Source organism: Diprion similis, chromosome 3, assembly GCF_021155765.1.
Source record: "Diprion similis isolate iyDipSimi1 chromosome 3, iyDipSimi1.1, whole genome shotgun sequence".
Lineage (NCBI taxonomy): Eukaryota > Metazoa > Arthropoda > Insecta > Hymenoptera > Diprionidae > Diprion > Diprion similis.
This window is the reverse complement of record NC_060107.1, coordinates 839405-851804: the sequence shown is the minus strand read 5'-3', so window position 1 is coordinate 851804 and position 12400 is coordinate 839405. Positions and strand designations below refer to the sequence as shown.

The window sequence follows — 12400 nt, the reverse complement described above, 5'->3', positions numbered from 1 at the left end:
GCAGATACCTACCGACGTGAAATTTCATTTTATGTAGTACGGAGTTGTTAAAACGAATTCGAGTTCTTAAGAATTATTGGATTCGGGGATCGGTGGGTATACGGTTGATGATAGAAGGTTTTCGCATTTTCTTCAACAATTTTTTGTTCTTCAAATTGTTTAATTATAACAGAATCTCGGACAGATTATAACAGAAAGTATACTATTTTACAACTACCTACGAAAAACTATAACAACAAACTGGGAAAAAGTGGAAATTGTTACGAAATCCAAGTTCAAAAACCATGAATCGGCCCAAATCCTACATTCTTGCATAGAAATTTCCATGAAAAAATTCGTAGAAATTTTCTTCGAAATTCGTAGAATTATTTTCACCACAGGAGAGACCTCTTTTGAAGATACGACTGGGGCTTAGGGTTGACTCAGACAGACAGAAAAAAAGAGGGTAAAGAATCGCCCCCCTAGACGAGGCCAGCAGCCCTTCGCGGTTATTCCTCGCCGTTTTCGCGGCCAACGCTTGCATCTCGGTGCATCGTGTAAGTAATGATCGTCGCTGCGCGCGGTTTCTTTTCATTCTATCTGCGAGCTGGTTAGGCGAGCTGATGCCAGCGTCGGGACGTCGGCGTCGTTCTACCCTCGCGTAATCCACCCCTATTCGCAGTCGTAGGGCTCGGCATGGCTTCGACCAAAGTCCACGAGACACCGGTTGTCGATTCGAAGAGCCTCTCGACTCCGGATCCACAGGTCTTAATCCGCTTCTCTGGTGAAAATTTCTGCTAGTGAAAATTTTTACAAAAATTAAAAACATTTCTTACTATTCCGTAGAAAATTGTAAATGTGCATAGTTTGTCGTAAAAAATTGTTAATTTTTGTTAAAGTTGGAGTATCTTGTGGATTTCTTTTACTGAAAAAATACAAATTTGAAAATAAAAATCTACAAGTTCTTATGAGAAATTATGCATATTTACTATTTTGGATGAAAATCATTTTTCGAACAAGATTGAAAAGAAAATGGTTGAAATCATTTTTACCAGGTTTGCACGTCAACGTCGATCAATTTGGTTTTTAACGGCGATCGATCGGAGGGTGCGAGATTTTCGTTCATTTCTGTTTTTCCGGTTTCGTTTTTTTCCTCGACGCTTCTTTTGTCGCAGCATAATTAATTTCATCTTCGAGGGACAACTTTTACGTGTGTACCTAGTACATACGTACATAAATCCTCATATCCGTACGAATCAACGTGTACACCTATATACATGTGTATTTGACTAGTTGCGTCCGAGCAGACTCGGAAAGCCTTTCAATATCTCGCTCGGCGAACCCGTACAATTCTGAGTAAGGAAAATACGAGTGCCTCAAATTACGGGTATACGTTACACCAGTCGTTAGGAATCTTGGACGTTTCGTTGAACAATATAAGCCCTCCAAACCTCCGAGGTGGGGCGCTGCGTTACCGACAACAACTAGGATCCGCCGTTGCTGGCAGCGGCAGCTTAAGAGAGGAAAATTTCCGCAACAGGTCTGACGCAAGGCAAGGCATTAATACTGCACATCCGTATACTATCTACCTATCTCTATATCTATGTATAACTGAAAACGCAAGAAAGTTTAGGCAGTAACCGTGAACGAAATCGCGTTCGATGCCTGTCCACCGCTTCGTGAGTTATAAATATAATACCGTATTACTTACCACCACGCCATCGGCAGTATCATCTTTAATCCATATTCTCGCCACGCGCTTCGACCGCCGCAAATACCATTCTTCCGCGTTTCATCGCGTTACAGGTAGGTGTGTACGTACGTGTGTATAAGGCTAAGATACGGTCACTACCGCAAGTTCAAGGTTAAAATACCAGTGTAACAAATTTTTGTCAGATTTTTTTATTCGCGGTTAAGTTCAGTGCAGCCCTTGGTTTAAGGGGAATATACGGATAAAAAAGGATTTTCGATTTTTTAAAAAAAAATTTCGCACTTTCATCCCTCCTATAAATGGGCCCGATTTTGAGTCGAAAACCCTCGATTTGTATGACTCTGTGTACCGCGATTCTTTGAGAGTTTAAACTTGAAATGCATTTTATTAACTTTTGATTTTTCAAATTCGCGCGCAAGTTTTCTCTTGCGTATAATTTTTTACCGATTCGCCTGAAATTTTTACACGTTGTGTGTTCAAGTATTTTTCACACATTGTCATAGGATTTTTTTTTTGCCCTAATTCTCACCTGGGTGTAAGAAAATATATCTATTTTCGTTCAAAATGAAGCTATTGGAGAAAATCTTATGACAATTTTTGCGCATTTCCGTGTAGATTATGCAAGAAAAATCTGTACGCTCACCTTCTTACACTTTATAAAAATTGCACTCTGTGGCATCACCCTGATACATTTAAACGAAGATCTATACATATAACGAGGCAAATTTACATTAAAAGATGTAAGAAATGCATACCTAAAACCTCTAAAAATTTTAAAACCTTTCCTGTACGAGAAAAATAATTTTCTCAAATAGGTTATGGGATATAGAAAAGGTAATTTCTTCCAACAAAGTTGGAAGAAGGTATTCAGGACATTTATTTTTACTGAATTCTTCCAGATACAAGCAAATTGCCACACACCCCGTTCGTATACAATTTTTAAATCGGATATGGATACACCTCGAAGAGGAACGAAACGAGTGAGGGTCAAAACTAGAAATGGTCAATATTTGGAATGCCCGCTATATAGAAATTTCAAACGCGTGAAACTAAAATAATTGTCCGAAATCTTAATTTTCGAAACTGTCACTGACTAGTATAACCACTAATCGGTGCCACAGTCAAAAATCAAGATATCGAACAATACATCTTTCGTTACTTTATTTTCACATGTTTGAAATTTCGATATATCACCCATTCCAAATATTAACCCTTCCAACTTTTAACCCCCACCCAAAACCACATACCTATACATAAACATATACACATGTGACAAGGATTTGGAAAGCATATAAAGATAGAAGCGTGCGACATAAGAGCCGAGGCGGAAGCTGGGTATATGCAAGGGCTAAAGGGGGCGGAGGGGCGGGAGGGGGAGGTAATCAGAACGCGTAATATATAGGGTCAACAGTCAGGAAGGCAGTGAGGCAAGGCAGACAGTCAGGCTACGCCGAGGCAACAACTCTCCATGCTCCCGTGCACACTCCCGACAACGTCGTACACCCCCTCGATATATAGCCGGGTGTGCGAACGCGCGCGTGTGCCATCGGCAGGGGGGGGGGTGGCGGACGGTGGATGGGGCGATGAAGGGGTGGGGGGAATGAGGGGGTTGCGTGGCACGTGGGGCGAAACCAGGTGTTGCCGCCGCCAGGCCGGGTCGATGACTACCGGGGGCGCAGGCGCGGTTCTCCGTCGACGGACGGGAGGAGGGGGGGGGGGGGATTCGCCCCCGTGGGCAGGCGAGTGGTACTGCAACAGTGGGGTGGCACCACACGGCCGTGTGCTGGTTGAGAGTGGCTCGTGTGTAAAAGAGAGGCGTCGTGGCGATACGACGCGGAGTTTTTGATGCTCGGGTAGTCCGCAACCCTGCGCCCCGGGTGATCCTGACGGAGGTTGTTGTAAAGGGATAAGGAACCGTATCGCGTCCGACAGCCGCGGAGTGACTGGAATGCCTCTCCTGGTGGCGGTGCAGGTGCTGCTCCAGGACGGTCCTTGCTGAGCCGATGACGAGCTCCCGCGGTCCGCCACCGAAACCGGCCACGACACAAGGACTGAGGAAACTTACGTACCGTGCAAAACGCAGGCGACGACGCCGGCGTACCTCGATTGCCCGATCCTGGCGAGAAGATGCCGCGGTGTCTCATGGCCAAGAAGTGGAAGGCCTACCCCTGGCCCGACCGGGAGGACGACTTTGAGACCGTCGAGGACGATCAGCCGCGGCCTCACCGTCACCAGGATGACGACGCGGCCCGGCAGCCGGAACTACACCAGAAACGGATCAACGCCGTCGTTCGCTCCGAGGCCGAGGATGAGGAGATCGACGTCGTCGGCGACGCCGACGGCAGGACACCACCACAGACTTGCTGGGGTCCCCACAGCCCTACCGCTGGAGCAACGGCGCCGAGTCCGCCGCCGTTGAACGCTTCCGGTGCGCTTTACTACCACGGTGAGTAGTCGCACATCGTCATCCCCGTTTCGATTCCTCCTCGCGAAGGCCACACCCTTTCCATTATCTCCTACCTATCACACGATCGCCGCTTATCGTTTGTTCTTGATTAATCTCGGCAAGTAATTCAGTTTCTCCCCAACGATTCATCGATCCTTTGATCGGCGCAGTTTTTTTTGCTATTGCGCTTCCTGTTGCGGAGAGCGAAACGTGCATGCGGCACCAGGTGTTGGAACCCACCCCTCTTCATCTCCTCGAACACGGCGCATGTTTCGCTAAAGTAGTTATTATACGAAAGTTTATACGACGAGCAACGTTTTAACCCAGTCCTTGGTATGACAGATATCGTTATCAGCGAACCGTGATCGAGGGTCTTTGAGACTTGCTAAACAAAAAAGAAAACAAAAAAAAAAAAACAATTATACATCAGGATCGAGTGGCTGCTGCACGACACTCGGCCTGCACCCTGGTTACATGCACGCTCCTCGTTCTCGGCAGGCTCGCGTTCGACTCTATTGATTTTTTCCCCCTCGTGTTGATGACATGCACGCCTAGACACATCTACCCCTTAGCTGCCTCGATTCTTCTTCTTCTACTTTCTTTTTCTACCTCTAAATCGATACAGGAAGTACCGAAATCGATATGCAGACAATTAGCCGTTGTGTGTACAACGTAGCTTGACTGTCCGCCTCTCCTCGTCGCTCTCATACGAACTCATCCGTCTCTCGGTCTTTCGAAACCGCTTTTATACCCGCATGGTGTCCGGAGCGAATCAGGAACCGTCAATTTAACGTAAATCTGAAGCCGTCGATACACTCAACGCTATTCTATTACCTCCTCATCCCTCTTGGATTCTTTGTCGATAAATTTATCCGTTTGGCCGTAAGCACACACGAGTTTTTAAACCACGCGCCATTTTTAAAACAACTGCTCAGCGGCCATCTTCCAGCCATGAAACCCTCTATATATATATATATATATATATATATATATATATATATATATATATATATATATATCTTAGGACGTGTGTACACAAAATGACGTTGTATGCAACAGATATTCTTAGAAAGATGATTAGGCAGATAATCTTCCGGATCAGGCGAAGTTATTGAAGTTAAGTATATACAAACGACGAGTCGGGTTTTTTCCAATCTGTGTATACAAGGTTAGAACGAAGTAAAGTTACAATGAATAAAAACTAGAACACAGAGTAGAAACTTATCTATCATACCAGCATATTTCATAAGCAGAATTTTCGACTCTTACACCGTCTTACAAGCTTTACCCGCGGGTTGTAAAATCGTGTGAATAAAAATATTCTTGTCATTATTTCGTTTCCGCTGATTGTGAGACGTGTTAAATAAGTATAGTAGATAAAAGTTGTGATGACTCGATGAAACGAGCAGCAACCCAGCAGTGAACACGGCGGCCATGTTGATCTCGTGACTAATACGGTTTTATCTATAAATATCTGTAGAACGTCGAGGGATGACGCTATCATCGAGCATGGATAGTGAATTGTAAAATAAATTTCCTCCCCCCCCCCCCTTCCCCCCCAAATCGCGGTAAACCTTCTCCATCAGCATGATATCCACTCTGCACGTCTAGCAGCTGTCTTTCAGTACGAAACCGCGTGTTAGTCGGGTGCGTTCCATGAACCAACACGTGTCACGTGTCCCCTTGGTACCTCGATGTCTGAACGTACCTTATACGTGCATACGTGACTACACGTATAACGTATGCATGTATGTAAATAGGTACGTAGCTACGTTTTTCACGCATGCACACACGCAACGGTCGGTCAGACGTTGGGAATTAACAATGTAGGTATGGTGTGTATTATAGGCAACACACGCATACACGCATGCATACACGATGCAACTGAACAACAGCTGTCACGCGTTAGAGTTATAAAGCTGCGCTCGAGTAATTATTATGCAGTTTGTACAAGGATGGTGAATCATGGGCTTTAAATATTCATAAATGTTGAATTCATTAGACTTATTCTTGAAGGGAAACGGGAATAATCGCCCTGCTGCAGTCGCGTGCGTGTCTCGGGTGTGTCACCCTCACCCTCTGTCCCTCCATTCACCCTCCGGATCCTGTTTTCGGGTTTCGGGAAAGGGGAATATCCCGATATCCTTCCACTCGGACACGCCCGATCCTGCAAATCCAGAACCCTAGCCAGCGTGTTTCTAATTGTAATTCTTGTATTGTGCCTTATTTTTTTGCGATGGAATAACTTTCGGCTTATGATTGCCGTGTTGTCTTCCTTTTTGACCGACTGAAACTGTGATACCGTAGTCACGGTCCTTGAAAATTCAACACATTTTACAACTCGGCTGATACACGATTTTCTTTAATCCAGTTGATATCGTTTAATATAGTACCCTTCGAGACTCCACTACTGTGAGTTTTGAATACCAAATTGCACTAAAAAATGAATACCTCAGAAGATTTGTAAGAAACAATTTTTTCAATAACACAAACCGTCATGGAGTGAAATTGTACAATTCACTTTACGGTTAAACATTTCAAAACGATTTGAAGTGAAAAAAAGCTTTCGCTTGTAATTTTCTAGCAATTTTGATTGGGACGCGAATAATAAGATCATCGTAGCTTAAGAATATGTTATAAATTAAAGATATATTCAATGTGCGACGATCTTGTATTCAGATTAATAAATAGCGCACCGATCCATAAATTCATTGCTAGCAACTCCCTCAGAACGGAACTGTTAAGCAGGAGTTGTTATTAGCTGTAGAACATAGTTAAAAAAAATCAGATGTTCTGTGTTTGTAACACCATTTTCGTTTTAAAAATTTTACGCCCAGATTGCAGCTTGAATATTTTTCTACCTCTTGAATATATCGATCGATGGCAAATAGCTATAAAGTATAATTGGTTCACCGTTTTAATTCTTTAGCCAATAAACACCTGTAGCTATAGCTATATACGTTTGTATCGCCGGTACGCACACCTGTGTGTACAATCAGCAATGTGTAAGGGAGGGTTTAACAGCAGTCAGCGAGGGGAGCGATCCTTTCAACCGTTACGATTCCCTCATTTCAAACGTACTAATTCACCCCCGCCTGCGTAACGCGAGCTTGCGGCGTACCTTCGTGACATTAGAAAATATCCCCAAAGGTCAGAAGCTCCAAATGTCCTTGCAGGCTGAACTCGGTAGAGTGCGTGGTGCGATTTTCGTCCATGCGGATCAAGCAGATCGAAGCAAACATGCGTGTACTTGTCGAAAATCCGAATTTCTCCGACTATTCGAATGAATTAAACCCTCTCCCAACCCTGTCCGAAAAAAAATCACGTACGAAAGCAACAGTAGAGTGAAGATTAACGACCATATCGTGGAAATGAACGAACCGAAATTTTCGTTTAATCTAAAAAGAAAATCTTTTCTTTCCCCCCTTGCGAGGCGAGAGATTTAATCGAGAATTGATTTCACCGGGGGATAATAATTCTTCAGAGGAGAGGCGCGGAAAGAGGGGGGGTTGGATAGCTACATGCTGTATGCCCGGGGTGATTTATAGAAGAGTGAAGTGAAAAGCAGGGTAAGCTTTTCAGGAAGGGTGCCTGCAGTATCATTACTATCGTACACTTTATAAATACAGATACACCAACCGAAAGCTCGAGCATGATTAAATTCCGGAACGATCCGGCCGCTGCAGATCTTATCGAAATGTAACAGACGTGGGAGATGAGAGTGCTGAAATTTCTCCAGCTAACGACGATGGTCGAACGAATTTTCTTCATAATTTATTAACCGACCTCCGCCCGTCTTTCAATTCTAATGATAATTCATCGGTGAGTCGCAGTTATAATTTGCAATTCCGTCACACGTGTGAGTATATACGAGTATATATAGGTATACCTGTACGTGGGTACATACGTATGTATAAGTAATATAACTCGATATTTTTTCTTTCATTTCTTACTTTCTTTTCGATTCCATTTATCTTCTAGAATTATTTTTCCTCCTTAATTCGTTGACTTTCTCTCTTTCTCTGTTCCTCTCCTTCTTTATTAATCAGTCAGTCTGTTTTTATAGTTTTGTTTTTTGTCCGGCAAGTAACGGATTTAGACATCACGCGATATTCACGATATAGTGAAACGCAAACTACCTGAAGCGAAATTAAACAATCAATGTAAATCGCGCTCATTGGCGGCGAGTTACGTAAAACGGGTTATAGATACGTTCCACTTTATTCCAGGGTGAAAATTTATTCGCAATTCTCTTCTGACCAGTTCGTGGTCGACGGTTTGCCGAGCGTTCTTCATGCGCACCGTTTAATCAAATCGCAACTTTTCGAACTGATAAGCTCGACCAAGTTATACTCTAATGTCGTAATAATTCATATCCGCTGGAAGAGTTTTGCAAAATATCGTCTCTGGACGTTTTTTTTCCTCCATCGAATACCGCGCAAGGACGCTGACGTTTCAGATCGATTCCTCTTCTTCGCGACAATAGCTACGTACCATATCTACACACAGGTATAATGTAAGGTAGACACAGAGCGGGGATTCAACCTGTAGAATCGTGTAAGCTGACGATAGCGAATCGTCTCGGGCTGCAGGTTATTGATTATTCAAGGCAGAATTCTGCAGGAAGTCGGTGGCTTTCGTCCAACAGGCCGCGACGTCGACGATTCGACATGATTTTTCCCGCCAAGCGTCGTAAGGTCGGCGGTCATTTTGGTGCCAGTTTCGGTTATAAATTGTTTAGAATTCCTTTACATTTTCATTTGTCAACTATTAGAAGGTAGATATGATCGTTAGAAGCTTTGCACGATCTTCCGCGACCAACGAAGATAGTAGAAGGCAAGGACAATGCTACGTACAGATTCGATTATCGACATTTCAGTTACCATTAGCCAAGACACAAATCCTTTTCCTCGTATCCTTACTCTAGTTGACTGACCTAGTCGATCCTCGGATCATTTCGTTGCTCTACGTTACCGGCAGTTTGCCCTGCTTTACCGTAGTTTAAATCCCCCTCGAGCAACTATGGTAAATAGTTCAAACCCCTGTCCATCAAAATCTCTCGATCTTGCTCGATGAGGGTTGAACCTATGATAAGGTAGGGCAAATTGCCGGTAACGTAGAGCAACGAAATGATCCGATGTTTGATTAGGTCAGTAAGGATACGGGGAAAAGGGTTTGTATCTTGGCTAATTATAACTGAAATGTCGGTAAGCGAATCTGTATCTAGAAGACACAAACGGAGAAGCGTCGTTTCTCGCTTTGACCTCGATCGCAATTTCGCTCCCGCAACTCGACGACTGAATTCGAGCTCCGAAATCACGGTCGCGAGGTTCCCCCCTGACGAGGGTACCTAATGAGATCCCTTCACACGCCTTCTCCTTCCGCAGGTTACACCCCGGAGACATGGATCGGTCACGAGGAGCCGCCGAAGTACGCGACGCTGCGTTCGGCCGCGGAACTCCAGGGGATCGAGCCGACGTCGCCTCGAGCGGAGAGCCCTGATGCCGTGGTACCGAGTTCCGGAGGAGGGGGTGGATTTCCGGCGGTCGTCCCGCCGCGTAAGAGTCTGGCAATGTGTTTCACGAGCACGGGAGTCGCGCTCTCGCTGCCGCCGAAGAAGAAGGACATCTACAGGCCGTACAGCCTGCAGTCGGCGTTGCAGCAGCAACAACAACAACAACAGCAGCAGCAGCAGCAGCAGCCTGCGGAGATCCGGACGCCAGCGGAGGAGGATCTTTCCGCCGCCCAGGCGATCCTCGACCTGAGCGCCTCGCCCGCCGCCCCCAATCACTCCGTCTTCGTCCACACCTTGACACAACCGGACGTCGCCGTCGTCGCGGCGCCCCCGACGCTTCCAGTCCTCGCTTCGCCCCCTCCGGGGGATGCGGCGGGGGTCGGGGGGGCGCGGCAGGAGCCGCAGTCGCCGACGACAGCGGAGAACAAGACGGTCGCCTACACCTACGAGGCCTTCTTCGTGTCCGACGGGAGGTCGAAGAAGCGGACGGTGCAGAACGCGGCGGTGCCGGAAAAGGAGGCGGCGCAACCGGACCGTCCTAAGTACACGTGCACGGAGTGCGGCAAGCAGTACGCGACCTCCTCGAACCTCTCGAGGCACAAGCAGACCCACCGCAGCCTCGACTCCCAGTCGGCGAAGAAGTGCATCCACTGCGGAAAGGCTTACGTCAGCATGCCGGCACTCGCGATGCACGTCCTCACCCACAAGCTCGCCCACAGCTGCGGCGTTTGCGGGAAAATGTTCTCCAGGCCTTGGCTTCTCCAGGGACACCTGCGCAGTCACACGGGCGAGAAACCCTACGGATGCGCTCACTGCGGCAAGGCCTTCGCCGACAGGTCGAACCTCAGGGCCCACATGCAGACCCACTCCTCGGACAAGAACTACGAGTGCTCGAGGTGCCGCAAGACCTTCGCCCTCAAGTCCTATCTCAACAAGCACCTCGAGTCCGCCTGTCTCAGGGACGAGGACCCCGCTCCTCCGGCATCCGGAAACAGGTTGTAGCGGCGTAGAGGCCAAATTTGTATTCTCAGCTTCATTATAATTACTATTCGTTTGTTTTTCTTCAACGAGAGTATCAGGTGTCATTATCAACGTTATCGCGTAATGATCGTTGGGTGTTTTTTAACCACCCCCCCTCCGTTAATTGGAGATTTGACGATTAACCTCGGCGTGTATGCCGCAGGTGTTATAGAAGAGTCGCAGACTAGTCTGAAATGATAATAGACCGCACCTTGCGAATTAGATATCTAATTATTTATAATTTCGTGTAATATTTCCTTTCCCGCTATGCGCGTAATAATTAGCTGTGAGATATCACACCGCTGGTGGGAAACAACGAACGGATGAGATAAAATTGAAAATAATAATAATAATAATAATAATAATGTAAGGGAAGTAGAAATCGCGAAGAACAGTTAGAAAGAAATTAATTAAAACGTTAAACAGTAGAATGTAAGTAGAAAAGTGCCAGTAGATAAATATTATATTATATTATATATACATACATATATGTGTATCGAGGTATATATATTATACAATATACATATATACATAGTATATTATATATTATAATAACATTAATTATGAAACGTCCAGTAAGTTTTAAGCGAGATGGTTAGGAAAAAAAATGAATAAACTTCAAAATGGTAAATGAGAAGAAGAAAAACATAGCGAAAAAAAAAATTACAATTAAAAAAAAAACAAAAAAAAAAAAAAAAACAAAACAAATAAAAATTCGAAAAAGAAAACGAAAAGAAGCAAAAAAAAAACAAAAAAACTGGAACAGTGACGTCCACACGCTGCATCTAGTCTCACTCTAGTCGATTATACCTATATACATATATATATATATATTGGTATTACATACGTAGTACAATGCATCGTACGATGGAAGAAAAAGTTGTCGAGAAAAAAAAATATGTATATATATGTATATAAGTATAATGAAAAAAGCCGTTCGCGTCTAAATTACATAGTCACGTTGGTTGATAATTTTATTATACATGCGTACATGTATATTATTATTACTATTAATTAAAATGAGAACTGCAATTAGCTGCGCCTAAATCTAAATTACATTACATTACATACATACATACGTACACACACATATACATACACACATCATATACATATACGACATTGTATGATATAGATGTATATGTATGTGCAAAATATTATACATATAGTGTGCGTGTATTATACGTATACATGTATATCCTTAGATGCGAGAATTTCAGTATGTAATACCGCGTATGAATATGTAATATTAAAAATCCATATATGTATGCAATACATGTATTGCTATATATATATATATATTATACACATATTTTCTAGAAGCAATATAAAGAAGTGAATAATAATGATAATTTAATAACGATAAAGATAAATTAATAAATAATATCGATTACTCGAAAGGAAGAGAGAGAGAGAGAGAGAGGGAGTAAAAGAGAAAAAAAAAAAACAAACAAACAATATTCAATTAAATTAAAATATTAAATTATACGTAAAAAAAAAAAAAAATAATTGAAAAAAAAAAACAGAGTAATAAGAAAATGACGACGAATATATACAGTCAGAGTCAAAGCAATGTTTCGACACAACGAATTATAGTTTAACGCGTAGATTGCAGATATATGAAAGCGCATTGAGAAAAAGTAACGGAAAATTAAGAAAAGAGAGAGGAAAAAATATATACCCACACACATACAAACACACACACATTTACACGGACAAGTTTTCACGT

General features: G+C 43.7%; 1 protein-coding gene across 2 annotated transcripts; it reads left to right on the top strand.

The window, feature by feature from the left end:
* The first annotated feature begins 3454 nt into the window (after nt 1–3454).
* LOC124405016 (transcriptional repressor scratch 1) lies at nt 3455–11549 on the top strand. 2 transcript variants are annotated; one of them, XM_046879618.1, is made up of 3 exons: nt 3455–4136; nt 9524–9794; nt 9825–11549. In XM_046879618.1, exons 1-3 carry the CDS (start codon nt 3818–3820, stop codon nt 10651–10653), a joined length of 1419 nt encoding a protein of 472 aa, XP_046735574.1. In that variant the 5' UTR covers nt 3455–3817; the 3' UTR covers nt 10654–11549. The 2 variants fall into 2 exon arrangements, with proteins under 2 accessions (XP_046735574.1, XP_046735571.1); XM_046879615.1 differs by having other exon boundaries at nt 9524–11549.
* The last annotated feature ends 851 nt before the right edge of the window (nt 11550–12400 follow it).